General features: G+C 44.6%; 1 protein-coding gene across 4 annotated transcripts in view; it reads left to right on the top strand.

The window, feature by feature from the left end:
- Window positions 1–26,156, top strand: part of TXNRD2 (thioredoxin reductase 2) — a 93,943-nt gene that overhangs the window by 1,892 nt on the left and 65,895 nt on the right. For 3 of the 4 annotated variants that reach the window (XM_069100846.1, XM_069100844.1, XM_069100842.1), the window contains exons 2-7: window positions 2,016–2,081; window positions 3,065–3,121; window positions 5,033–5,177; window positions 5,818–5,892; window positions 10,535–10,613; window positions 11,094–11,156. In XM_069100846.1, coding sequence (XP_068956947.1) covers window positions 3,094–3,121; window positions 5,033–5,177; window positions 5,818–5,892; window positions 10,535–10,613; window positions 11,094–11,156 — 390 coding nt within the window. In that variant the 5' untranslated portion in view covers window positions 2,016–2,081; window positions 3,065–3,093. The remainder of the gene's footprint in view (window positions 1–2,015; window positions 2,082–3,064; window positions 3,122–5,032; window positions 5,178–5,817; window positions 5,893–10,534; window positions 10,614–11,093; window positions 11,157–26,156) is intronic. The other variant, XM_069100845.1, reaches the window with a different exon arrangement.

The raw sequence follows: 26,156 nt of genomic DNA, 5'->3' as shown, positions 1-26,156 counted from the left end.
GCAAGAAGACCCTCGGTGTCACTGGCTCTTCCCACCGCCGTGGGCCATCCCTCTGTGTCCTGTGCCCGCTCCCCGGCCCTTTCCCACAGTAAAGACTGGTCGCCTGCACTCATTGCTGAGGGAGATGCTCACACATCACCTGAGCCTCCTTGTTTCCCACCCACGTTCCTGGTCTCCCTGCCATCCACCTGTAGCAGGCCCAGGTCAGGAGCCCCCCCTCTCTGGAGGCATAAGGAGAGGCCAGGGGGGCAGAGTCTGAGGGAAGCTCGGCCTTGGATGAACAAAGGGAGGGTCGAGGTGGGGGGAGTGGCAAGCAGAGGCAGAGAGGGCAGCCAGCCTGGGGCCTCCCCCGGTGTTCTAGGAGGGCAGTAGGGAGCTCTAGAAGGCTCTTGAGGAAGGGGCAAGGGGGCCCACATTTGGTGAGCTGGAGAGTCCATGGGCAGAGGGAGAGGCGGGAAGGGCCCCAGAAGGTGTTGTCAGAGGATCGGTGGAGGGAGGGGGCCCCAGAGGGTCAGTGTGGGGCGGCCTGGAGGGTGCTGTCAGAGGGAGGGTGGCTCTTTTGCCGGAGGAGAACAGCTTGGCTCAGGACAGGAGCTGCTGCCAGCGGGTGAGAGGCCGTGTGCCCTGGGGGGCCCTTCTGGCGTGGAGATCCTGCCCTGGCAGCCCCCTCCTGGAAGTGTTCTCCTTCATGGTGTCACAGTAGGGGGTGTGGTTTTTTCCTCCCTTCCAGCAGGGCCAGTGCTTATCTAAGCCAGGTCTCTGGTCCCTGACAGATTAACCTGGGGCGGGCCGTCTCTCTGCCCTCCTGGGCAGCTCTGTGGAGCTCCTGGAGCCCGGAGAGCCGAGCTGGAAGGAGCCCACAGAATGGCAGGTCAGTCAGCTCGGGCTGCAGCAGGGCCCAGGCCCTGGAGGCAGGAGGGTTTGTGCACTAAGTATGTGCAGCTGAGCTGGCTTGGGTGACTTGGGTGGGCAGCTTGTGGCCCAGAGGCCACATGTGGCCCTCTGGGTCCTCCAATGCGGCTCCTCAACTGAGTCCAAGCTTCCCAGAACAAAACTGGGTAGCCCTGGCCCAAGCCTTTGGGGGGGGGGTGGAGGGAGGTGGGATGGGTCAGGAGATGTCTTCTGACCTTGGGACCTAGAGCCCAGTTACAGGAGGCTGGTGACAGTCTGTGCGTCTGTGTCTCTGTCACTCAAAAATGCCGATGGAGCTGGGCTGGCCTGGCCTTGGGAGCACCCCCAACCAATGCCCAGGGTGGCCCAGGGGTGCAGGCTGCGTTTCCAAGAAAGAGCTGGTAATGAGTTCGCCGAGGGGGGGCCAGGCCCTCACAGGGCAGGGTCTCTGGGATGATGAAGGATAGCCGAGCCAGGCCATGGGACCGGGCACAGAAGCAAGGTCAAGGGCAGTGCCTAGGACAGGGAGAGACCCAGAACCCAAACTTAATCCTGGTTGCATTTAATGAGGGCGGGGTTGACATTTGTTGGCACAGGCGCCTGCAGGTTTTCAGATCCCTGTGACCCTGTGATTTTTCATAAAGACCTTTGTACCAGCGTGTTCTTTGGGGGTGCTGAACAGTGTCCTCATGTGCTCCCCACAGCAGAGGCTAGTCAGTCTGCTCTTGGGGGCTCCAGAATGGAAGGGAACCAACATCTCTCCCTCTGGTCCTTTGGTCATGTTTGGGCTCCTGGTGTGCAGGGTCCAGGGCTGGTGAGAATCCCCCATCCTGGCCGATCCTGCATCTGAGGGGCACAGTTGTGGGCAGTGCCCAAGGCAGACGTGGGGGCATGTGAGGGGCACAGATGCAGGCAGCACTCAAGGAAGACACAGGGGCATATGAGGGGCAGGCACAGACACAGGCAGTGGTCAAAGAAGACACGGGCACATGAGGGGCAGGCACAGATGCGGGCAGTGCTCAAGGAAGACACGGGGGCACATGAGAGACAGGCACAGATGTGGGCCAACCCCCGAGGACTGGCACTTTCTCCAGGTCATTCAGATGGGTCTGTTCCTTTTGTAGATGGTGGTGCGTATGACCTGCTGGTGGTCGGCGGGGGCTCTGGCGGCCTGGCCTGCGCCAAAGAAGGTATGTCAGGTTGGGGATGAGGGGCCCACCCTACACCAGCCCCATTCCCCATCCAAGCACTCCAGGAGCTGAGCCCTCCTCCAGGGGAGGGAGAAGGCTTGATGAGGGTTCTCTGAGCCAGAGGTGGAAAGGCTGGGGTGAAGATGCAGGCCCAGGAGTGCTTCCCCATACGCATGGCCACCAGACCTGACGCCCCACTGTGGCCGGGAGGGGACCTGGGAGCCTGGCAGGCTTTGCCAGGCCCCTGGACCAGCCTAACACTCTGGACCCACTGAGATCCTCCCCCTATCAGAGGCTCTTAGAGACCATACTGTGCTGGCGGAGAGCACGCTCCCACTGACCGAAACAGAGTTTCTTGAGATGTGGGAGCCCTGGCTGTGTTGGCTTTGGGAGATGGAGAGGAGGCATCCATAGAGCATGGATTGCTGCAGTGTGCAGAAGAGGGGGCAGGGAGTGCTCACCTGCAGCTGTGACCACCCCATCTGTCCTTGTACTGCAGCACATAGGCCCACGCAGAGAGGGTGCTGGGGTGGACAGTGCATCGCCAGGTTTGCCTTATGGCCCCCTCAGGGCAGGGGTATCAAGCATATCACAAAACTAATGGCTCTGTACCCATGCCCCTCTGTGGCTGCAGTTGGCATCCAGGGGAACCTGAAAACCCCCTCTGATAAGTAGAGCTCACACTGTGCCCTCCCTGATGTCAAAGTAAACACTGCCCCCTCTGTTTTCTTCCCTCCCTCTTTCCTTCCTTCCCTTCCTCTTTCTCCTCCACCCTCTTTTCTGTTTTCTCCCCTCCCCTTCCTTCCCCTTCCTCTTTCTCCGCCCTCTTTTCTGTTTTCTCCCCTCCCTCTTTCCTTCCTTCCCTTTCCTCTTTCTCCACCCCTCTTTTCTGTTTTCTCCCCCCTCCTCTTCCCTCCCTTTCTCTTTCCCCTTATTCTCCCCCTCCCTCTTCTTTCTCTGTCTCGTTCTCTCAAATTTTGAAGCTGCTGAGTTTGGAAAGAAGGTTGCTGTCATGGACTTTGTGGCCCCTTCTCCCAGAGGTAAGAACAAGCCTGTTGCTGTCCGCCCCATAAAGGTCCCTGTGCTGTTGGAGCGGAGTTCCCATCCAGCAGCCTCCAGAGCACCGATGCCCCAGATTCTTGTTTGGATCAGGCTCTGTCCAGCGTCCACACTGGCATTTTCTCCTCTTTCAGGGTTGCCCTGGCCTCTGCTCCTGGCAGGGAGCCGGGTAAGAGACCAAGGCAGCAGTCTGGCTGGAGTAACGAGGGCTCACGCCAGATTGGACATAGTGGGGAGAAAGGAAACATGAGCCTTGAGGGCAGCCAGGCCAGGGCAGGCCAGGGTGGGAGGCCTCAAGGCCCACTAGACCTCTGGTCAGGTGTGTGCCCATAGGAAAGAGGGTGCTCTTGCTGGGGGAGGGGCTCAGATGGCTACGAGTAGGAATCACCCTGGAGGTGCCCATTGCGGGGCATTCAGTGATGGGGACGGTCTAGAGAAAGCGCAGAGCTCCCAAGTGGTTTCAGTTCCTTTTCATCCAAAATTTCAAACCCAAGTTCCCCTAAGCTGCCTGGCTGCCAGGCGGGTGTGGTCATGTGCCTGCTCTGCTCCAGAATCTCACACTCCCACGGCCCCTCGGGAACATCAAGGCCTGTAAAGCCAAGCACGAGCAGCTTTCCAGAGGACTGCTGCCATGGACAGCTTCAAGGTTCTGGTTACATAGTATAGTGAACTATCTATTTATTCAGTGATAAGCTAAGACAAAACATTGACGGAAACCAGAGTAAAGTATTCACAGTGTTGTGACATAACAACTGATCACTAAAGTGGCCACATAGTTTTAAACAAAAGATATCATTAAGTCCTTAACTCAGTCATCCTAAGGATCAGGACTCCTTAAGGAATGCAGAGTACAAAGGTCCAAGTTCTCCACCCCTAGGCCACAGTAAATCATGATCTTCTCAGTCAGCATCAAGTACCCAAGGAGAGGGCTTTTTCATCTTGACTCGAGGCTGGCTCCCGGCTTCCATGGTCCCAGGTTCTACCTGAATCTGCCCAACTCGCCTGAGTTCAAAGGCAGGCAGCTCTCAGCTCCTCATCCAGCTCCTTGCCCAGTTCCATATTGAAGCTCCCAGTGTCCATTCCACCTCATGTCCTTTGCAGTTTCTGTTTCTGGGAAGATAAAGCTTAACACAGCCAAAACAACATTCATGCACTTTGCTGGCACCATCATCAGTTGACTGTCTGCCTGTGAAATCAGCAGAGACCCACAAACAAGTCCAAGAGGTCAGCACAAATCATCAGTAAAGCCCCAGGGCCTCCTCCAGGACTTCTGTGAACAGACAAGCAGAAAACCCTCCTTCGGGGCTTCGTACAAAGTGTCACAAACAAACATCAGCAAAGACAAGCAGGGTGCCAGCCACCACAAGCACTCCCTTCTCAGTTCTGCTGTCTCCCCGTTTGGGCTTCTCCTTATATATATGGTCATTAGCTCCTTCCTGTTGCATAAGCAACAGGGGTTAACAAGTTGTGGGATTCACAAGTTATGCTTCTTACCAAAGACTTGATATAATCATGGGCAAGGCTTAAAAGAAACTTGAGCTGAAACAAGGCTTCTTTGTTTGCCATGACAAGTATTAAGTACTTCTTTGCTTGCCATTGTAAGGCCTGGCATTTGAGGCCTGCCAGGCTGGCATCGTACTGTGTTTAGCCTTGTCCGGCTGCCTGTGTCCCTGGTTCCTGGCCTGGGCTCTTTGCTGTGCCTGCCTTCCAGCTGACCCTCTAAGACCCTTCCCATGCCTTGGAGCACTGCATTGTCCTCATGCTAAGACCGTCCCCATCATTGAAGGGCAAGGAGATTGACAGATGCCAGGGGGTGGCAATAAGCATTGCATTTGTCACACCTGTCTACATATCAGTACTAATAGTAAGAAGAATTTCTCCTCTTATTTCAGGCACTAGCTGGGGTCTGGGGGGCACGTGCGTGAACGTGGGCTGTATCCCCAAGAAGCTCATGCATCACGCAGCTCTTCTAGGAGGTGCCCTGGCGGATGCCCATCACTATGGCTGGGGTGTGGCCCCCTCGGCGCCACATGACTGGTAAGGGCCTGCTGCCACCTGCAGTCCTGACTGTGGGCTCCCTGCTCTGCCACTGCAGGGAGGCACTTGCCTCCCCCAGACCCCTTCTGACCACTTAGGAAGCTGCAGCAGCCAGCGCTGTTGGGCACAGTCAGTCCACAAACAGGGCAGCTTCATTGCCTGTGGCCTGTGTGATGAGCCATGCCCCCACACACAGGGGTTCATGAGGCAGGATCCTGAGGAAGCCCTCAGGCTGCAGGGTCCTGGGTTGCCTAGGCATGTACCGCCCTGGGTGCACACCCTGCTTGAGGGGTGACTGGCACTCATTCATTCCTGCTGGTCCAGGTGGGATTCGGGGGCTCCAAGCTGAGGAAGACAGCCCATTTTTCTTGGGGCAGATCAGCTGGCCCATGTTTTTCCCAGCAATGCCCGTGGCTGAGGCTCCAGCTTGGGGGTCTGCAGACTGCATGCTCATGCCCCCACAGGAGGACCCTGCTCAGCCCTTAGAGGCCAACTTGGGAGGAAGCTCTGGGATGTGGCCGCTGTGTTAGGTATAGACCTGTGCTGACAGCCCATGGGCCAGCAACATACAGTAGGTGCTTAAAAACTGCTGCTGGATTATTGCTGCCAGACTTGACCTCCCCTTTCCCTTCTCCAATAGGCAGCAGATGACCAAAGCGATTCAGAACCACGTCAAGTCCCTGAACTGGGGCTACCGGGTACAGCTGCAAGAACGGTAGGTGTGCGAGGGCATGTGGGTGCATGGGTGTGGAGATGTGGGCCTCCCCTCCGCCGGCCCTGGGGCACATGTGCAGCGGTCATGGCTAGGCCTGCACAGGCCCATATCATCCCATGTGGCCCCCACCTGCCCAGGGAGGCACGGCCACATGCACATGTGTATATACACACATGTACAGACATGCACACATGTGTGCAGGCACGTATATAGTCACGCTCAGACACACGTGCAGACACACATACACACACGTGTGTGCACACACACCTGTTTTCTCTGCACTCTGGGCTGCCAGGAAGCCCCCTGGCTCTGTGTCTCTCTGATTGCCCTGTCCCTCCTCTCATCCTGTGGGCTGGAGGCCAGGCTGCTCCCTTGGCTGCCTGGTGGGCACCCAGCCTGTGGAGGGGAGCTCACTGCCTACCCTGTCTGGCCCCCAGGCTGAGCTGGGAGGGAAGACCAGATGCCAGGTGCACAGGGGTGCAAGATGCAGGGTCTTAGCTCAGTCACAAGGGAGGCCCATGAACAAGTGACTTGGTCGAGGTTCCAAGGAGCTTCAAGGCTTGCAGGGCTCACGCAGCTGCCTAAGTCCCCAAGGGGCACGGGGAGGGGACAGACCCATCCCTCCGTTCTCCAGGCACTCACTTTGCATCATTCTAGAATGACATCGGCTTCAGGCATTACTGTGCCTGGCGGACCATGGGAGCCAAATGAAAGTCCCACAGACCCTGAGTGATGGAGGTGGCAGCCAGGCTTTGTGTGAATAATGTAGGGGCCAGGGCAGCCCGGCAGCCAGGATGGGGCCTGGCCCCAGGAAGGGCCCTGGGCAAGCCTCAGTATGCTCCTCTGTAAAGTGGGGATAATGGCAGCAGCTGCATTCCAACGTGGTCCATGAGTATCAGATGAGTGTGTGTAAGGTGCTCTGCAAACCTGGGGACTCCAGAAACAGGAGGTGTTGTCCTCATGATCATGGGCTGTCAGCTGTCTCCCTTGCAGGCCCTTCAGCTAATATGTGCTCTTGACTTCTCTGCACACATGTGACCAGGCTCCACACTGGCTACAGAGGCCCAGGGACTGAGGAGGGGGCAGCAGGAAAGGAGGTCACATGGGCCAAAGGCAGCTGGGCTTCAGCATCTGCAGGGAGTCACCAGGGTCTGGACTTGTGTCCTGTTCTGAGTGGCTTCAGAAGGCCAGCTCTTCCAGGCATGGACCTGCCTTCTTCACCAGCTCTGAAGCAGTACCTGACCTGCATTTTTACTGGGCTCTGCTTCCCAGGGAAGAAGAAAGAGGGGGAGTGGGAAGCCCCCTTGCTCCCCCTTCTCCATCTGCCAGTCTCACCTCAATCTCAGCCTGCCTGCCTCCCTGTTTAGTGCAGAGTCCTAGGCTGGCTATGGGGAACATGCCAGCCCCCCAGTACCTGCCCTCGAGTCTCTCCCACTGCACTGTGGGAACCCGATGCTTTCACACAAATTAATGCCAGATAACTGGGGCGGGGAAGTGAAGCTGGACTTGAAGGAAAGAGGCTCGGGCTTCAGCAAGGTAGAGGTTTGGGGGCAGGGGAGGGGAATAGCCAGTGCAAAAGTGCCACGGTGGGATTTCAAAGAACAGCAAGCCAGCATTTGTACAGAGGCATTTGTATCTCAGGCTTCCTTGTTCCCTTCAGTTTGTTCCAGACATCACCTCCTCCAGGAGGCCTTTCTGGATTTCTCTGCCCCCCCCCCCCCCCCCCCCAGCCAGACAACCTCATGTTTTACAAGCTGTTTTGTCCATACTCGCTTCCCATTTGCTCCAGAGCATGAGCTCCTTGAGGGGGTGAGGGCTCTCTACTTTCTTCGCCTTCTCGGGCCTCACACGTTCTCTGATATGTGCTTGGTCTCTGATCCATGGTTGGTAACTGGCTGCACTGAGAGATTGTATCCTGGAGGAAACAGGGAGCCACTGAAGATGGTTGAGGAGAGCAGGGAGAGAGACATTCAGACCTGTGCCTGGGAAGGTTCCAGCAGCTCTGTGGAGGCTGTGTTAAGGAGAGGAGAACCTGGAAGTGGGGTGTCAGTGAGGAGGCAGAAGCTGATGAAGCCCTGAGCTAGGGTGCCAGCCACATGGCTGAAGAGAAACTGATGGAAGTGGGCACTGTGGGAGAAGAGGGGAAAACCACCCACATGCGGAGACTGATTGGATGGAAGGATGGAAGGAAACAGCGCCTGAGAAAAATAGAATTGTCTCAATGGAAAAGGAAGTACAAAGTCTAATTGAAGAAAACAATTTGTTAAAAATTAGAATTGGGCAAGTGGAAACTGATGACTCTATGAGATATCAAAAATCAGTCAGAAGCAAAAGAATGAAAAAAAATAGAAGAAAATGTAAAATACCTTATTGGTAAAACAACTAACCTGGAAGATAGATCCAGGAGAGACCATTTTAAAATTATTGCTCTGCCTGAAAATGATGAAAAAAAAAAAAAACCTGGATAGCATCTTTCAAGAAATCATCAAGGAAAACAGCCCTGAGGTCCTAGAACCAGAGAGTAAAATAGTCATCAAAAGAATCCATTGATCACCTCCTAAAAGAGATCCCAAAATGAAAATACCAAGGAATATTGTAGCCAAATTCCAAAATTTTCAGGTCAAAGAGAGCCAGAAAGCAACAATTTAAATATCATTAAATCACACTCAGTATTACATAGGACCTTGCAGTTTCACATTCAGAGATTGAAGAGCATGGAATATGATATTCTGTCAGGCAAAGGAGCTTGGATTACAACCAAAGATCAACTACCCAGCAAAATTGAGCATAATCTTTCAGAGGAGGAGATATTTCAGCGAAATAGGGGACTTCCAAACCTTCCTGATGAAAGTCCAGAGCTCAACAGAAAATTTGATCTTCAAATACAAGCCTCAAGAGAAGTATAAAAAAGTAAACAGGAAAGAAAATAACAACATGTTATTAATAAGGATAGACTGTTTATATCCCTCTAAGGGAAGGTGACACTTGTAACTCTTGAGAACTGTATTGTTGTTACGGTATTTAAAAGGGGTTTACATAGAGGGCATAGGTACAAATTGACTTTGATGTGATGATAAAAAAAAATCTAAGTGGTGAAAAGGGATTGCATTGGGAAAAGAGGAAAAGAGGAGGCAAACAAGGGTAAATTACATCACATGAAGAGGCATAAAGACCTATTACAGTAGAGGTAAAGAAGGGAGGAAGATGAGCATTGTCTGAACCTTACTGTTGTCAGATTTGATTCAAAGAGGGTATAACATAATCAATTCAGTATAGAAATCTAACTTACCCTTAGGAAGTAGAAAGGGAAAAGGGAAAGAAGGGAGGGCAGACTGAGGGAGGTGGTGGTCAAAAGCAAAACTCCACTGAGGAGGGAAAGGGAGAAAGGAGAGAGAGAAAATGGGGGGAAACAAGATGGAGAGAAAGACACAGATAGTAATCATAACTGTGAATGTGAATGGGATGAACTCTTCCAAAAAATGGAAGTGGATAGCAGAGTGGATAAAAAAACAGAAACCTGCAATATGTTTGCAAGAAATATTTTTGAAGCAGAGAGATACACACAGAGTAAAGGTAAAAGGCTGGAGTCAAAGTATATTATCCTTCCAGTGAAGTAAAATAAGCAGACAGAGTAGCAATCCTGATCTCAGACAAAGCAAAAGCAAAAATTGATCTAATTAAAAGAGATAAGGAAAGAAATGACATCCTGCTAAAAGGTACCATAGACAATGAAGTGATATCATTATATGCACCAAGTGATATAGCATCCAAATTCTTCAATAAGTTAAGGGAGTTACAGGAAGCAATAGACTGCAAAACTACTAGGGGGGGACCTCAGCTTCCCCTCTCAGAACTAGATAAATCTAACCACAAAATAAACAAGAAAGAAGTTAAGGAGGTGAAGAGAATTTTATAAAAGTTAGACATTTAGACCTGTGAAGAAAACTGAATGGGGATAGAAAGGAACATACCTTTTTTCTCAGTGGTATATGGCACCTACACAAAAATTGACCTTGTACTAGGGCAGAAAAACCTCAATCCAATGTAGAAAGACAGAAATATTGAATGCATCCTTTTCAGATCATGATGCAATAAAAGTTACAAGTAATAAAGGACCATGGAAAGATAGACTAAAAATTAATTGGAAACTAAGTAATCTAATCCTAAAGAATGAGTGGGTCAAACAGCAAATCATAGAAACAATAACTTCATCCAAGAGAATGACAACAATGAAACAACATACCAAAACTTATGGGATAAAGAAAACTGTTCTTAGGGGAAATTTTATATCTCCCATTGCTGACATGAATAAAATAGAGAAAGAGGAGATAGATGACCGGGGCATGCAACTGATAAAGCTAGAAAAAACAAAATTGTCTGGGAAGAAAAAGATTGTTCTCTTCCTTGAGGGGCTAGGAGGTGGAGGTTTAGGCTTTGGAGAAAGGGCAGCCCTCGAGTTCAGCCCTGAAGTGGCCTCTCCTTCCCCTGTTGCGATGTCCTGGCATGATGGCTCCTTGAGGGCAGGTTCCCACAGTGTCTGCTGGCTCTCCCTTTGTCTGCCCAGCACCTGGTAAACAGAAGTGGCTTCACACATTTTTTTTTTTAATATTGCAGAACCTAAAGGCTCACATTTGTTTTTCAGGAATGTCAAATATTTTAACATCCAAGGCAGTTTTGTGAATGACCACACGGTGCGGGGTTTCACCAAAGCAGGAAAAGAGGTGAGCTGCTGACTGTAGGGAGCTGGTGTTTTTAGGGCCCTTTAAACTTGGACCTCACAGTCATCCTGGGGTGACTATAGTACCTGAGGGGTACTATAATGATCCCCACGTACAGATGGGAAAATTGAGGCAGACAGAGGTGAAGGGGCTCGCACCAGGTCACATGGCTAGGAAGTGTCTGAGGCCACATTCAAAGTTGGGGCTTCCTGACCCCTAGATCACCCCAGGAGTGGTCTAACCACTGCCCTGCCCAGCGGTGTCTCATTGGCAACAGCTGCTAGGGAGACTGCAATGCCATGGGTCGGGATGGGATGAGATGAAAGGCCCCAGCTTCCTCCTGGCTGGTTCTGTGCCCAGGGAGAGGTGGCTCACCTCCCGCTCACCATGCCATGGCTGGGCCAGGGAACAGCAAGAGCAGTGGTGCTTAGTGAAGTGCCCCAGCCGTCACTTTGCTCACATGCACTCTGCTTTTGTTTTCAGATGCTCGTTACCGCAGATCACATTGTCCTCGCCACGGGAGGGAGACCCAGGTACCCCAGTGATGTGAGTGCTTTCTGCTGGCTTCTTGGTAAAGATGGCTAAGCCAGTGCCCTTGTCCTTGCCTCCCTCCCTCCAGCTTGGGGAGTGCTTCCCCCTCTTGGGAGGCCCCTGTACCAGGGTGGGGGCAGCAGGGGCCAGGGAGGATGAGGAGTCAGAGCCTCCAGGAGGGCACGGCTGGTTAGTGCTGGGACATTGCAGCCTGGATGTCTGACCTGAGATGTTACAGCACCTCAGAGGCATCTTGTCCAAGTGGTTCCTGCCCAGGAATCTTCTCTTGTATCATGCCCAACAAAGTCATCCATGCAGCCTAAGCTGATAGGCCCTACCTGCCATGGCATGCTGTTCCCCTTTGGGCAGCCCTCCTCTTTAGGAAGTATCTCTGGACATTCAGCCTACCTTTGGTCTCTTACCAACTTAAGGGTCTCATAATTTCTTTCCTTTTTTTTTCCCCCCATTTTGGAGGGCAATTGGGGTTAAGTTCATCATTTCTTACAGCACAATAGTATTCCATTACAATTGTATACCACGATTTGTTTAGCCATTCCCCAATTGATGGGCATCCCCTCAATTTCCAGTTCTTGGCAACCACAAAAAGAGCTGCTAGAAATATTTTTGTACACGTGGGTCCTTTTCCCATTTGTATGATCTCTTGGGGATGCAGTCCTAGAAGTGGCATTGCTGGGTCAAAGGGTATGCACATTTTTATAGCCCTTTGGACATAGTTCCAAATAGCTCTCCAGAATGGTTGGATCAGTTCACAACTCCACCAACAATGAATTAGTGTTCCAATTTTCCCACCATCTTCTCCAACAGTTATCATTTGTCTTGTCATGTTAGCCAATCTGATAGGTGTGATTCGGTACCTCAGAGTTGTTTTGATTTGCATTTCTCTATTCAGTAGTGATTTAGAGCTTTTTTTCATATGACTCTAGATAGCTTTAATTTTTTCCTCTGAAAAACTGTGTGTTCATATCCTTTGACCATTCATCAATTGGGGAATTATTTGTATTCTTATAAATTTGACTTAGTTCTCTATATATTTTAGAAATGAGGCCTTTACCACACACACTGGCTGTAAAAATTCTTTCTCAGTTTTCTGTTTCCCTCCTAATCTTGGTTGCATTGACTTTGTGCAAAAACTTTTCAATTTAATGCAATCAAAATTATCCATTTTGCATTTCATAATGTTCTCTATCTCTTGTTTCATCATAAATTCATATATTCTCCATAAATTTGACAGATAAACTCTTCCTTGCTCCCCTGATTTGCTTATAGTAACAACTTTTATATCTAAATCGTGTATCCATTTGGACTTTATTTTGGTATGTGGTGTAAGATTTTGGTCTATGCCCAGTTTCTGCCATACTATTTTCCAGTTTTCCCAACAGTTTTTGTCAGATAATGAGTTCTTATTCCAGAAGCTGGGGTCATATTGGCTACTGTGTCTTGTGTACCTAACTTATTCCACTGATTATTTTTTCTAGTACTATAAAATAATTTTTTGGTGATTTGATTGGTTTGGCCTAGCGAATAAGTAAATTAGGTAGAATTGTTATTTTTATTATATTAGCTCAGCCTACTGATAAGCAACAGATGTTTTTCTGATGATTTAGATCTGACTTTATTTGTGTGAAAAGTGTTTTGTAATTGTGTTCACATAGTCCCTGGGTTTGTTTTGGCAGGTAGACTCCCAAATATTTCATAATGTCTACAGTAATTTAAAATAGAATTTCTCTTTCTATCTCTTGCTGTTGGACTTTGTTAGTAATTTATAGAAATGCTGAGGATTTATATGGGTTTATTTCATATCCTGCAACTTTGTTAAAGTTGTTTATTATTTCAAATAGTTTTTCACTTGATTCTCTAGGATTCTAAGAGTGATAACTTAGTATCCTCTTTGCCTGCTCAAATTCCTTCAATTTAATTTTCTCCTTATTGCTAAAGCTAACATGTTTAGTACCATATTGAATAACAGTGGTGATAATGGACATTCTTGTTTCACCACTGATCTTATTGGAAAAGCTTCTAGCTTCTCCCCATTACATATAATGTTTGCTGATGGTTTTATGTAGTTGCTACCTATCATTTTAAGGAAGGTTCCATTTATTTCTATGCTCTCTAGTGTTTTTAATAGTAATGGGTGCTGTATTTTGTCAAAAGTTTTTTTCTGTATCTATTGAGATAATCGTATAGTTTCTGTTAGTTTTGTTGTTGATGTGATCATTTATGTCGGTAGTTTCCCTAATATTGAACCAACACTACCTTGCTGGTATAAATCCTACCTGATCAAAGTGTGTTATTCTCATGATAAGTTGCCATAATCTTTTTGCTAATATTTTACTTAAAATATTAGGGAAATTGGTTTATAATTTTCTTTCTCTTTTTTTGATTTGATTCTTCCTGATTTAAGTATCAGTACCATATTTGTATCATAAAAGGAATTTGGTAGGACTCCAATTTTCCAAAATAATCTATATAGTATTGGAATTACTTATTCTTTAAATCTTTGATAGAATTTGCTTGTAAGTCCATCTGGCCCTGGAAATTTTTTCCTAGGGAGTTCATTGATGGCTTATTCAATTTCTTTTTCTGAGATGGGATTATTTAAGTATTTTACTTCCTCTTCTGTTAATCTGGGCAATTTATATGTTTGTAAATATTCATCCATTTTACTTAGATTGTCAAATTTATTGACATACAGTTGAGCAAAATAGTTTCTAATTATTGTTTTAATTTCTTCTTCGTTGGTGGTGAATTCACCCTTTTCATTTTTGATACTGGTGATTTGGTTTTCTTCTTTCTTTTTTTTTTTTTTAAATTAAATTAACCAAAAGTTTATCTATTTTTTTTTCATGAAACCAGCTCTTAGTTTCATTTATTAGTTCCATATTCTTCATAATTTGAATTTTCTCAATCTCACCTTTGGTTTTCAGTATTTCTAATTTAGTATTTAATGGAAGATTTTAAATTTCTTCTTTTTCTAGCTTTTTCAGTTGCATGCCCAATTCATTGATCTTTTCTTTCTCTTTTATTCATATTAGCATTTTTTATTCATGTAAGCATTCAGAGATATAAAACTTAACCCTAACAACAGCTTTCACTGCATCCCATAAGTTTAGGTATATTGCTTCATTATTATCATTCTCTTGAGTGAAGCCATTGATTGTTTCTATGGTTTGCTGTTTGACCCACTCATTCTTTAGGATTAGATTATTTAGTTTCCAGTTAATCTTTCCATGTCCCTTTATTACATATAACTTTTATTGCACCATGATATGAAAAGGATGCATTTAATATTTCTTCCTTTTTCATTGGATTGTGAGGTTTTTATGCTCTAGTAAACGGTCAATTTTTGTGTAGGTGCTATATATAATAATAATAACAACAATAATAAAATTATTTTAAATTTAATTTTAATTAAATTAACATTTATTATATATAAAAATTAAAATAATAATAATAATAAAAGGTATATTCCTTTCTATCCCTATTTAGTTTTCTCCAGAGGATTTACCATATCTAACTTTTCTAAAATTCTATTCACCTCCTTAACTTCTTCCTTGTTTATTTTGTGGTTAGATTTATCTAGTTCTGATGGGGGAGGTTGACATCCCCCACTAGTATAGTTTTATTATCTATTTCTTCCTGTAATACCATTAACTTCTCCTTTGAGAATTTGGATGCTATACCACTTGGTGCATATATGTTTAGTAATGATATTACTTCATTGTCTATAGTGCCTTTTATCAGGATATGGTTTCCTTCCTTATCTCTTTTAATTGTATCTGTTTTTGCTTTTCCTTTGTCTGAGATTAGGATTGCTACCCCTGCTTTTTTTTTACTTCAGCTGAAGCATAATATATTCTACTCCAGCCTTTTACCTTTACACTGTGTGTAGCCCCCTATTTCAGATGTGTTTCTTGTAAACAACATATTGTAGGATTATGTTTTTTAATCCATTCTGCTATTCGCTTCCATTTTTATGGGAGAGTTCATCCCATTCACATTCACAGTTATGATTACTATCTGTGTCTTTCTCTCCATCCTATTTCCCCCTCATTTATGCTTTTATTTCTCTTTTCCCTTTCTTTCCTCAACAGAACTTTGCTTTTGACCATCACCTCCCTCAATCTTCCCTCCCTTCTATCAGTTCCCCTCCCTTTTCTTTCCCCTTTCCTCTTCTACTGCCTGTAGGGCAAGTTAGATTCCTGTACTTCACTGAGTATGTTATTCCCTTCTTGAACCAAATCTGATGAGTAAAGTTCAAACTATGATCATCTCCCTCCCTTCTTTCCCTCTACTATATGTTTTTGTGCCTCTTCACGTGATGTAATTTACCCTTTTCTGCCTCCTCTTTTCCTCTTCTCCCATTACAATCCCTTTTCACCACTTAATTAGGTTTTTTTTTTATCATCACATCAGTTAATTTATACCCACACCCTCTGTGTATATCCCTTTAAATGTTATAATAAAGATACAGTTCTCAAGATGAACAAGTATTATCTTCTCATGTAGGGATGTAAACATGTTTTAATAACATGTTTTGTTATTATTTAATATTTAAATAATATTATTTAATAACATGTTATTATTTAATAATTTGGTTTTTTTTTTCATTCCTGTTTACCTTTTTATGCTTCTCTTGAGTATTGTATTTGAAGATCAGATTTCCTGTTGAGCTCTGGAAGTCCCTAATTTCATTGAATATCCATCTCTTTGCCTAAAAGATTATGCTCAATTTCACTGAGTAGTTGATCCTTGGTTGTACTCCAATCTTGTTTGTTTTATAGAATGTCATATTCCAAGCCCTCTGATCTTTTAATGTAGAAGTTGCAAGGTCCTGTATGATCCTAACTGTAGTTCCATGATATTTTTGGCTGCTTTCTCCTTTACCTGATAATTCTGGAATTTGGCTACGTTATTCCTTTGTGTTTTCAATTTGAGATCCCTTTCAAGACTGGTGGATTCTTTCAATGACTATTTAACCTTCTGGTTCTAGGACCTGGGGGTTCTTTTTTTTCATCATGGTTTTCAGGTAGACCAGTAGTTCAAAGATTATCTCTCCTGGATCTCTTTTCCAGGTCAGTTGTTTTTCCAGTGAGATATTTTAGTTTTCTTCTACTTTTTCCTTCTTTTGACTTTGCTTGACTGATCCTTGATGCCCCATAGTTTCTACTTGCCCAATTCTGATTTTTAACAAATTGTTTCCTTCAGTTAGCTTTTGTACCTACTTATCCATTTGGTCAGATTTACTTTTTTTTTTTTAATTAGTAGTTGGGGTTAAGTAACTTGCTCAAGGTTACACGGCCAGTTATTTCTGGGTGTGGTGGTAAGTGTCTGAGCCTGGATTCGATCCCAGGTCGTCCCGACTCTGGGGCCGGTGCTCTTACTCACCTGGCCACCTGGCCACCCCCATCAGCTTTACGTTTTACGGAGTTGTTTTCTTCAGTGAATTTTTTTTCCATTTTGTCAATTGTATTTTTAAAATAAATGTTCGGCTTTTCTTCTACCTCTCAAATTTGACTTTTAAAATCCCTCCTGAGCTCTTCCAAGAATACTTGGGGCTCGAGACCAGGTCATATTCCTTTGTAAGGTTTCAGATGTGGTTATAGTGCCAATGTAGTCCTCTTCTGAATTTGTATTTTGATCTTCCCTGTCCCCATAATAAGAATCTATGGTCTTTGCTTTTTCTTCATTGTGATTGCCTTTTTCCTGGCTTTTAAAGTGGATCTCTGCTTTTGGGGCACAGGAGACTCTGTCCCACACTTGTGCTGGGAGCTCAGGGCCTAGTTACTGGCTTTCTATGCTGTGGCTTCTGGTTCTGGCAGCTGTAAGCTACAAAATACCATAGCTGAGCTGGTGCTGAGCTGGAGCTGGCTGGTGTGTGCTGAGGCCAGATGAGGTCTTTGTGTTTCCCCGGGGTTACACTGAAGTTCGGGGTGTGAGGTGTAGGGGAGAGGTGGTCTGGCCGCCGGAGGTCTCCTCCTTTCCTCGGGCTGTGATAGAGCCTGTGACCAGGTTCAGCCACTGGTAGATGCTGTCCACACTGGTGTCTGCTGATTCCTCCGGCTGTGCAGAGGCACTCCTGGGGTCCTGGTGTCAGTGCCTGCCAGGTCCACTACTCTGGGGCTCAGGATCTCCCCCGGAGATCTCCACTGAGGTGGGGCTTGCTGGGACACCTCCCATCTTGTACTGGTCCCCTTCTGCCACAGCAGGAGCGATCTTTCCTCTTATTCCCCCTGGCCTCCCGTACTCCATTTTTCTGCTGCTTCCACCATTCCAGGTTTTTCCTGCGGCTCTATTTCTGGGTTTTTCAAAGTCAGCAAGGTAGTGTGAGAGCTACTTCCTGCTTCCTCCGCCATCTTGGCTCTGTTTTTGACTCTTGAGAATTGTCTCAATATAACTGGTTTCCTTTGAAACCCTAGTATTTTATTTTATGCATTGTGAAATCTGGTTCTTGGAAAGAGCCAGAGGATGCACCCAAGGGACCCAGGACAGAAGAAAAGATTGCTGTTGTTCAGACCCTTTTCAGTCTTGCCCAACTTTTCATGACCTCATTTGGGGTTTTCTTGGCAGAGATACGGGAGTGGTTTGCCATTTCCTCCTCCACTTCATTTCCACAACAGAGGAAACTGAGGTAAACAGGGTCTAGTGACTTGTCCAGTCACACAGCAAACAAGTGTCTAAGGTTGGATTTGAACTCAGGTCTTCCTGACCTCAGGCCTGGCATTCTATCCACTGAGCCACCCAGATGCCCAGAAGAAATTATATTAAGAAGCTCTGATTTAACCGTCTATCAATCGACCAATCTATCCATGTATGTGTGTGTATGTACACACACGTGTGACCTGTACGTGTTTATGTTCATTCACTTTATATTAATGCTATGTATCTGTGTGTCTGCTTTCATTGTTTGCCCCAGGAATAGTTTCATTCTCTGTACTTGTGTCCCTAACTCCTAGCAGAGCTCCTGGCACACTCCGGGTGCTTTATAAGTCCTGACCACAGTAGGTGCCTTATAAGTTCAGGTTGCTTGCTCAGCTGGACACTGTGCCCCTTATAAAGAGGCCCCAAGTGCATTAGGGCTTGAGTGGCATTGGGTAGGGTTCTGCCCTGCTCTGCTGACCCCCACTGGGGCCAACCCCGGCCCAAGTCTTAGTCAGCTGGTGCTCTATCTAACACACCTCCTGCATCTCATACTTAGAAGGTTGGTATTTTTAACCTAAGTGTAAGACTTTGTATCGACCCCTGTTGAATGTCATCTTATCATTTCCCAGGCTCCTAAAGCTGGAAGGGACATCATGGGCCACCTGGCACAACAATTTACAAAGGAGGAAACTGAGGCAGGCCAGGTGACTTGCACAAATTTTAGGTATTTGACAAATACTTATTATCTGAGATAATGAGTAGAAGTGGAATTTGAACTTGGCTCCTCAGATGCCCAGCCAGTGCCCAAGGCCTCCCCTGGCACTACCCTGATGCCACCTGAGCACCTGCTCATGTGTGTTTCCAGAACCCTCACCCTCAGTGGGCCCGGGCTGCCACCCACAAGTCCACTTCTTTCAAAGGTGCCAACATGGCAATTTTGGGATTTGGAGAGATGGGGGATTCACAGGTGTAATGCCAACACAATATTCACAGTGCCGACAGCGACTGTAAATATGCGGGCATAGTTCTCAATCACAAAGTATAACAGACTCTCCATATAGAAGACAGAAGCAAAATATTTATTCAGATACCAGAAAACCAAATCCCAACACCAGAAAGTCAAATCCATCATAGTAGCAAAGAAGTTAATACACCATAGCACAGTATGAAGCCATACCATCCTTTAGCCTTCCCACAAACAAACATTCACAAGCCTAGCTATCTCCCTGGGAACATCCTCTCTCTCCCACCATCTAGCTGCTCTGACTCCCAGCTTCCTCTGGGCTCTGCTCCACTCTTCAGCAAACTCATCCCAGCATAGGTTCCATGTGATTACATTGAGCCTATTGGAGGCAGGGAAGATCTTCGAAGCAGGGAAGGTCTTCAGATTTCCTTAGGCTTAGTAAGGGGCAGGGAAGATCTTTAAATTACCATTACCATTACATTCGACCTCAAGATCTTTCATGTCCCTTACATAATAAAAATACATTAATAATACATTTCATTATATAGGTTAATAGGAGTTTAGGGGTAACTGTTGGGGTACTGGTGTCAATAGAACTTTACATCAATATAACAAGGATAACACAAAATAAGCACGTAAAACAATATCTTAGGGTGGGGCTTGAGCATCTTCCCTCAAATGAATGGGGTTGAAAGTCTTGGGGTAAGGGGTGAAGGTCTCTTATTCACAGCTATTTCTTGCTGAAATTAGATATAGAGCTGTCCCTGCCCCAAGAGGTCCCACCTAAGAGGTCAGTTCCTTAGCTTGATGCCAGGTCCAGGAGGTTCCATTTGAGAGGTCACTTTTGTAGCTGGCATCTGGAGCTCAGTCGACACTAGGTCCAGGGATGACACATCACAGTCATGGACAGGGGGTGACATCTGGCTTAAGTGATCAGGCATCTGCAGGTGGATGGTACTAAGCCTGAAGGAAACAAATCTAGCAAACAAGTTTAACAGACCAAAAGCCAAAAAGAAGCAGATATAGGGTCAGCCATGCTTCTGGAGTCTATAAACTCACTATCATATACTCATTCATGGTAGAATATATGAGTTAATCATTGTCTCCTGAATAAATAACAGTTACAGTATTATCTTTCCCATGTGCTGTAATTTCCACAACCTTTGGAACATTGTCTGGCTTCTGCTTTATCCATACCTTAGCTCCCAATTTTATTCTATCAGTAGAATTCAACCCTTCAGTTCCTCTGATAGTTATTTCAGAAGGAGGATCAGTTTTCATAAAGGGTATTGTTTCACAAGGAATAATAATCACTTGAACTATTCTGTCATTTTTACAAAACTTGTATGGGTTCTTCACCCAAATTTTGGAATGTCACAATAATTTCTCTTTGATAATTGTAATCTATTACTCCAGCCAATACATATATTCCTTGAGCTGCTAATCCTGATTTGGGTAATATCTGTCCAAAATGATTTTTAGGGATTCTTACACATATTCCAGTAGAGATTTTTCTTATTTCTTTTCTGTCCAACCAAATGCCCTCTAAACAATGTAAATCATATCCTGCCAAGCCAGGTGTTCCTGGATATGGTGCTGGGACATCTAGCCTCACAGTCCAGTACTCAGTATTTGGGATTTTATGTTTGCTGTTTTCTAATTTGCAGATTTGGGATCATCATTCTGGCTACAGGTGTACTTCCTCCCAACGTTCTATTATTCAGATTATGTAAAGCAGTGAACAATTATCCTTCCAATGTTGATACTAATTATTAGAACTTAACTTCCTTAACTGTTCTTTCAATAATCCATTCATTCTTTCCATTAATATGATCTATCCATTCTATATTGTTTAATATACAATATCTCTTCATTTTATTACCTTTGAAATGTGACCATTGTCACTTTGAATCTGCATTGGGATTCCATATCTTCCACAATATCTAGAGTTTCACAGGTGTTTTTCTGAGTTGCATTCTTATAAGGATAAGCCACTAGTACACCTGAATAGGTGTCAACACATGTATGTGTAAATTTGCATCCTTTTTCTTGGGGTAGGGGACCAGTATAATCTATCTGACAAATTTGGGCTGGAACTTTTCCCCTTGCTATCTCTCCAGTTACTACCCAAGGAACAGTTCATTCCTTTTCCAGTTGACATATATGACATTCCTCTGCTACTTGTTTTAACATTAATGAGAGATACTAATACCTCAATCTTGTGCCCACCCATGTGTGACCTGGACACCTAAATGGCCGGCCATTGGATGGACCCATTTGGCTGGTACCAGATCATCAGTTGGTGTCAGAGTAGGGATAGTATGTTGAGTAGCAATCTTTGCTAGTCTATACTCATGTTCTGGTGCGATGAGGGCTACATGAACGTCTACATGAAAAACCGACAAATTAGTAACTAAAGACATGTCCCATATATCTTCCCAGCATTTTTTACCCCAGACTTATTTGCCATGAATTTCCCAATTTTGTTTTTTTCCACACGGGCATTCATGCAGTTAACCCATTAGCTACCACCCATGAATCAGTGAATATATGACACTGTCCTCCTTATTCTGTTTTAATGGCTTGATGTACTGCCAGAAGTTCAGCATATTGACTACTTCTACCTATCCCAGTACTTTCCAAAGCCCTTCTAGTACATGGGTTATAGGCTACTGCTTTCCAGTGTCTTTTTTATGGCCCAAATATTTTGCTTTCCCATCAGTAAATCATGCATGTATCTTCTGTTCTTCAATTAATCCATCATATTCTTCATTCTGTTTTACCAAGGACTGTACCAACTGTTGGTTTGGTTCAGGGGAAGTATCATTGCCCTCAGTATCTGTGTTTGCTGTAGAGTCACATAGAGCAGAAACTCCACTTTTGCCTGTTTTAGCTCTATTTTGAATATACCACTTCCATTTGATTGTGCTAGCCTCTTGGGCATGTCCAATTCTGTGAGAAGCTCATTATGACTAATGCATTACCCGGGTCATAATCGGAACTCCAGGCCTTAATATCACTTCATGGCCCAGAGTCAGTTGTTCATTTTCTACCAAAGCCCAATATGCAGTTAACAACAGCTTTTCCAAAGGTATATATTGAACTCCAGATGAAGGGAGTTTTCTAGACCAAAATCCCAAGGGTACATTTTGGCTTTGTCGTTTTTGCCATAAATTTCAGTTTTTGCATATTCATCCCATACAGTCACTTGTAATTCCAGCAGGCCATTGTGCATAACGCATCAATCTAGCGCCAATTGTATAGCAACCTTGGCTTCTTCAAAAACTTTACTCAGTTTAAGTCCCCAATTGAATTCATATTTCTGCCAATTAACTTTATATAAGGGTTTCAAAATCTGTCCCAGATGCAGTATGTGATATCACCAATATCCAGATAGTCCTATAAACTTTGGGGCCTCTTTATTATTGGTAGGGATTGGAAAATCTTGAATCTTTCGTCAGGATTGCAGGAAAATCTCTCGCAGCCCCTTATTCCACTGTATTCCCCAAAATTTTACATTTTTGAGTTGGCCCTTGAATCTTTGCAGGCTTAATTCCCCACCCTTTGCTTTTTATATGATCAGTTAAAAGAGTCAAACTCTTCTTCACTTCTTTTACATTTTTCCCTGTATTATAATATCATGTGTGTAGTGGGTAAACTGAATACCAGGTAGCTCTAATTCATTCCAAATGTTCAGCCACATCCCATGACAAATAGTAGGGCTATGCAGATATTCTTCTGGCAAGTGGGTAAAAGTATATTGTTTGCCCTGCCAAGTGAAAGCAAACTGGCCCCATTGTTTAGAATCTATTGGGATGGTAAAGAAAGAATTGACTCAATCTATAACTGCATACTAAGTCCCATAATATTTCTGAATCCTTTCAGCATACAAGAGAGGAGTCACTTTATTCAATTGTCTATAATCCGCTGTCATTCTCCACGTCCCATCTGACTTTCATACTGTCCAGACAGGATTATTCCATCAAGTGGTTATAGGAACTAATATTCCTGCTTCAGTATATTCCTTTATAGTATTGGTAATTTCATACTTTCCCATCTGGCATATGATACTGCTTTAAAGTAATTACTTCAGAAGGTTCAGGTAAAGTGATTGAGTCCATTTTTATTTTTTCCACTAAAACTATTCATTCCTATCTTCCTTACTGCAAATTGGTATCTTTCTCCAGATAAATTCAGGGTCACACCTCTCAATATATCTAGGCCAACGATGTATTCAGGACTTGTCTGGCTGATATTTCAGCCCCTCCTAGTGCTGTGATGGGTAATAGGAGTTCCATGTTTGAATTTGTCTGGGTTCCCATATATAAGGGAGGCCTCCTCCCAGTATCTGTCAGTGCTCTGGTTATAGTATTTGATCCATTTTTCCAATATATAGTCAGATTAATATGAGGTCTGTAATCCCGTCTGTACATTTCTTTAATCTGAGCTGGGGCTTGGCCAATTTCCTGAGGGTGTGACAGACTTGGATACAATAATTTAGGAGGGTCTGTAGGGGTAGTCCTCACTTCTCTCTTCTGTCCAACATCAAGCCCTTTTTCTTGGTACATTTTATATAGTTCATTAGTTGGAATACCATCGATTCTTCCAAAATCAACCCCAGTTCTCAGTAGAGCAGTAAAGAATTCTTTTCCTGTCAGTCTATTCTGACTTTCAATCCTCTGGCTATTTACTCTTCTTTCTTGAGGAAATTTATCTTTTTCCCATTCTCCCAAGTCACTTAGCTGTGAAATATTATCCAAAAGAGGGTTCCATATTTCACCAATTAGTAGAGTCAGAATTAGGTGCTTGTAAGCAGGAGGAGCCATCTTCACTATGGTATTTCTTTGAGAAACTGGTAAGGGGATATCATGATACACATTTTCATCTCCAGTCATGATAGCAGTTTTCATTTACCTCCTCCTTTAACTTTTTCATACAGTCCATAAGTGAATACCAGGGTCCGTCTCCACTAGGCCACATAGAATCAGTGGGATACATTTTATTGTGTCCATCAGTAGCTAAAGCTAACGGATTGGTCATATTGTTATGGTAATCTGGGGTGTGACGGTATATGTAGTGCAAAGTGCAAATGTTGTATGTTTAGAACCAAGGTTGGGTTGCAGTGAAGTTGTGTGATGCATTGTGGGCAAGGACTGCCAGAAACACCTTGAATTCATTTACGAATTTGGTTTTGAATTAATATTTGGTCCTCAAGTGTGCAGAAACCTTTTACTGCTGCTCCCACATTCACTTACAGAACTCCATACGGGGTCTAGACCCACAGTTTAAGAAGTGCTGGTCTAGAATACTGACAGAAAAAAAACACATTAGATACATTGTGGGAGCTGGGGAGAAATTCATGGTTCTTGTCCCATTTTCCTGCCTTTACCTCAGCTGGGTATGATAGACTCTTGTGTCTAATCTGTTCTTTTGTTCTGTTAAAGATTACATCTGGAGCTGGGCATGAGTTTAAGAATTCTTTTTTTTTTTTCAAATGCTTCATTAACTTCTGATTTACATCATTCATTTCTGCCAGATTTTGAGTTACAAATTTTCTCCCCGTTTTTCCCCCAAATAGCAGTCCCACAGGATATCCCCTCCTCCAATCTGCTCTCTCCCATATCTTCTCCCATACCCCCTTTGACTTTTCCAGTAGGGCATGGTGGATCTCTATGCCCTTCATTCATTCCCTTCCTCCCTTGTCACCCACCCTTACTGGGAAGATAAGCAGTTCAGTATAGGTTGTACATGTGTAGCTAATGCAAAACATTAACATAGTAGATATATGGCAAAAGAATGACTATATTTCCCTCCCTCCTATCCCACCTCCCACTTGTTCTATTCTCTACTTTGATTCCATCCCTTTTCAAAAGTGGGAGCTTCCAACTTCCCTCCCCCCCCGCCTCCCCTCCCTTCCATCATCCCCCTCCCCCCCTACTCTCCTATAGGGTGACATACCCTATTTAGTGTGTATGTCATTCCCTCCCTGAGACAAATTCAATGAGAATAAGGTTGACCCATTCCCTTTTGCCTTCCTATTCTTTCCCTCTATTGTAACCATTTTCCCTTGCCTCTTCCATATGAGATAGTTTACCCCATTCTGTCCTTCCTCATATCCTCTCATTATATTCCTCTCTCACCTCTTAAGTTTCACCTTTTAAACATCATCCCTTCCTATTAAATTGGTCTTGTGCCCTCTATCTATGTATACCTGTAAACATATATATACATATTCACATATCTATTCATACGCCCGTATACCCTCCAATATAGACATATATATTCTTCAACTATTCTCATACTGAGAAAAGTTTCATAAGTTGCAATTATCTTTTTTCATGTATGTAAATAGTTCATAAATAGTATGTAAATACAGGAATGTAAATAGTTTAACTTTGGTAAGTTCCTTATGATTTCTTTTCCCTGTTTACCTTCTCATGCTTCTCTTGCTTCTTGTATTTGAATGTCAAATTTTCTATTCAACTCTGGGTTTTTCATCAAGAATGCTTGAAAGTCCTCTATTCCCCTGAATGATCATATTTTCCCCTGAAACATGATACTCAGTCTTGCTGGGTAGGTGATTCTTGGTTTTAATCCCAACTCCTTTGACCTCTGGAATTATCATATTCCAAGCCCTTTGATCCCTCGGTGTAGAAGCTGCCAGATCCTGAGTTATCCTGATTGTGTTTCCACAGTATTCAAATTGTTTCTTCCTGGCTGCTTGTAAATTCTCTCCTTGATCTGGGAATTTCGGAACCTGGCTATAATATGCCTAGGAGTTTTCTTTTGGGGATCTTTTTCAGGAATTGATTGGTGGATTCTTTCAACCTCTATTTTGGCCTCTGGTTGTAAAACATCAGGGAAGTTTTCCTTGAGAATTTCTTGGAGGATGATTTCTAGGTTCTTTCTTTGATCATGGCTTTCAGGTAGTCCAATAATTTTTAAATTATCTCTCCTGGATCTATTTTCCAGGTCAGTGGTTTTCCCATGAGATATTTCACATTCCCTTCTATTCTTTCATTTGTTTGGATTTAACAGCATCTTGATTTCTCATAAAGTCATTAGCTTCCATTTGCTCCAATCTAATTCTGAAGGAATGATTCTCCACAGTGAGCTTTTGAGATTCTTTTTCCATCTGGCAAATTTGGCTTTTTAAGGCATTCTTCTCCTCATTGCCTTTTTGAGCCTCTTTTGCCATTTGAGTTAGTCTGTTTTTTAAGGTGTTATTTTCCTCAGGCTGTTGACTCTCATTTCATAATTTTCTTGCTTCGTTCTCATTTCTCTTCCCAATTTTTCCTCTACTTCTCTTATCTGCTTCTTAAGGTCCTCTATGGCCTGCAACCAGCTCATATTTTCCTTGGAAGCTTTTGGTGCAGGAGTTCTGACTTCAC

Source organism: Petaurus breviceps, unplaced genomic scaffold, assembly GCF_028583685.1.
Source record: "Petaurus breviceps papuanus isolate PSGF00001 unplaced genomic scaffold, PetGlider_PUasm1.0 428, whole genome shotgun sequence".
Classification (NCBI taxonomy): Eukaryota; Metazoa; Chordata; class Mammalia; order Diprotodontia; family Petauridae; genus Petaurus; species Petaurus breviceps.
Note: the sequence above shows the minus strand (reverse complement) of the source record. Positions and strands in the feature narration are given on the sequence as shown.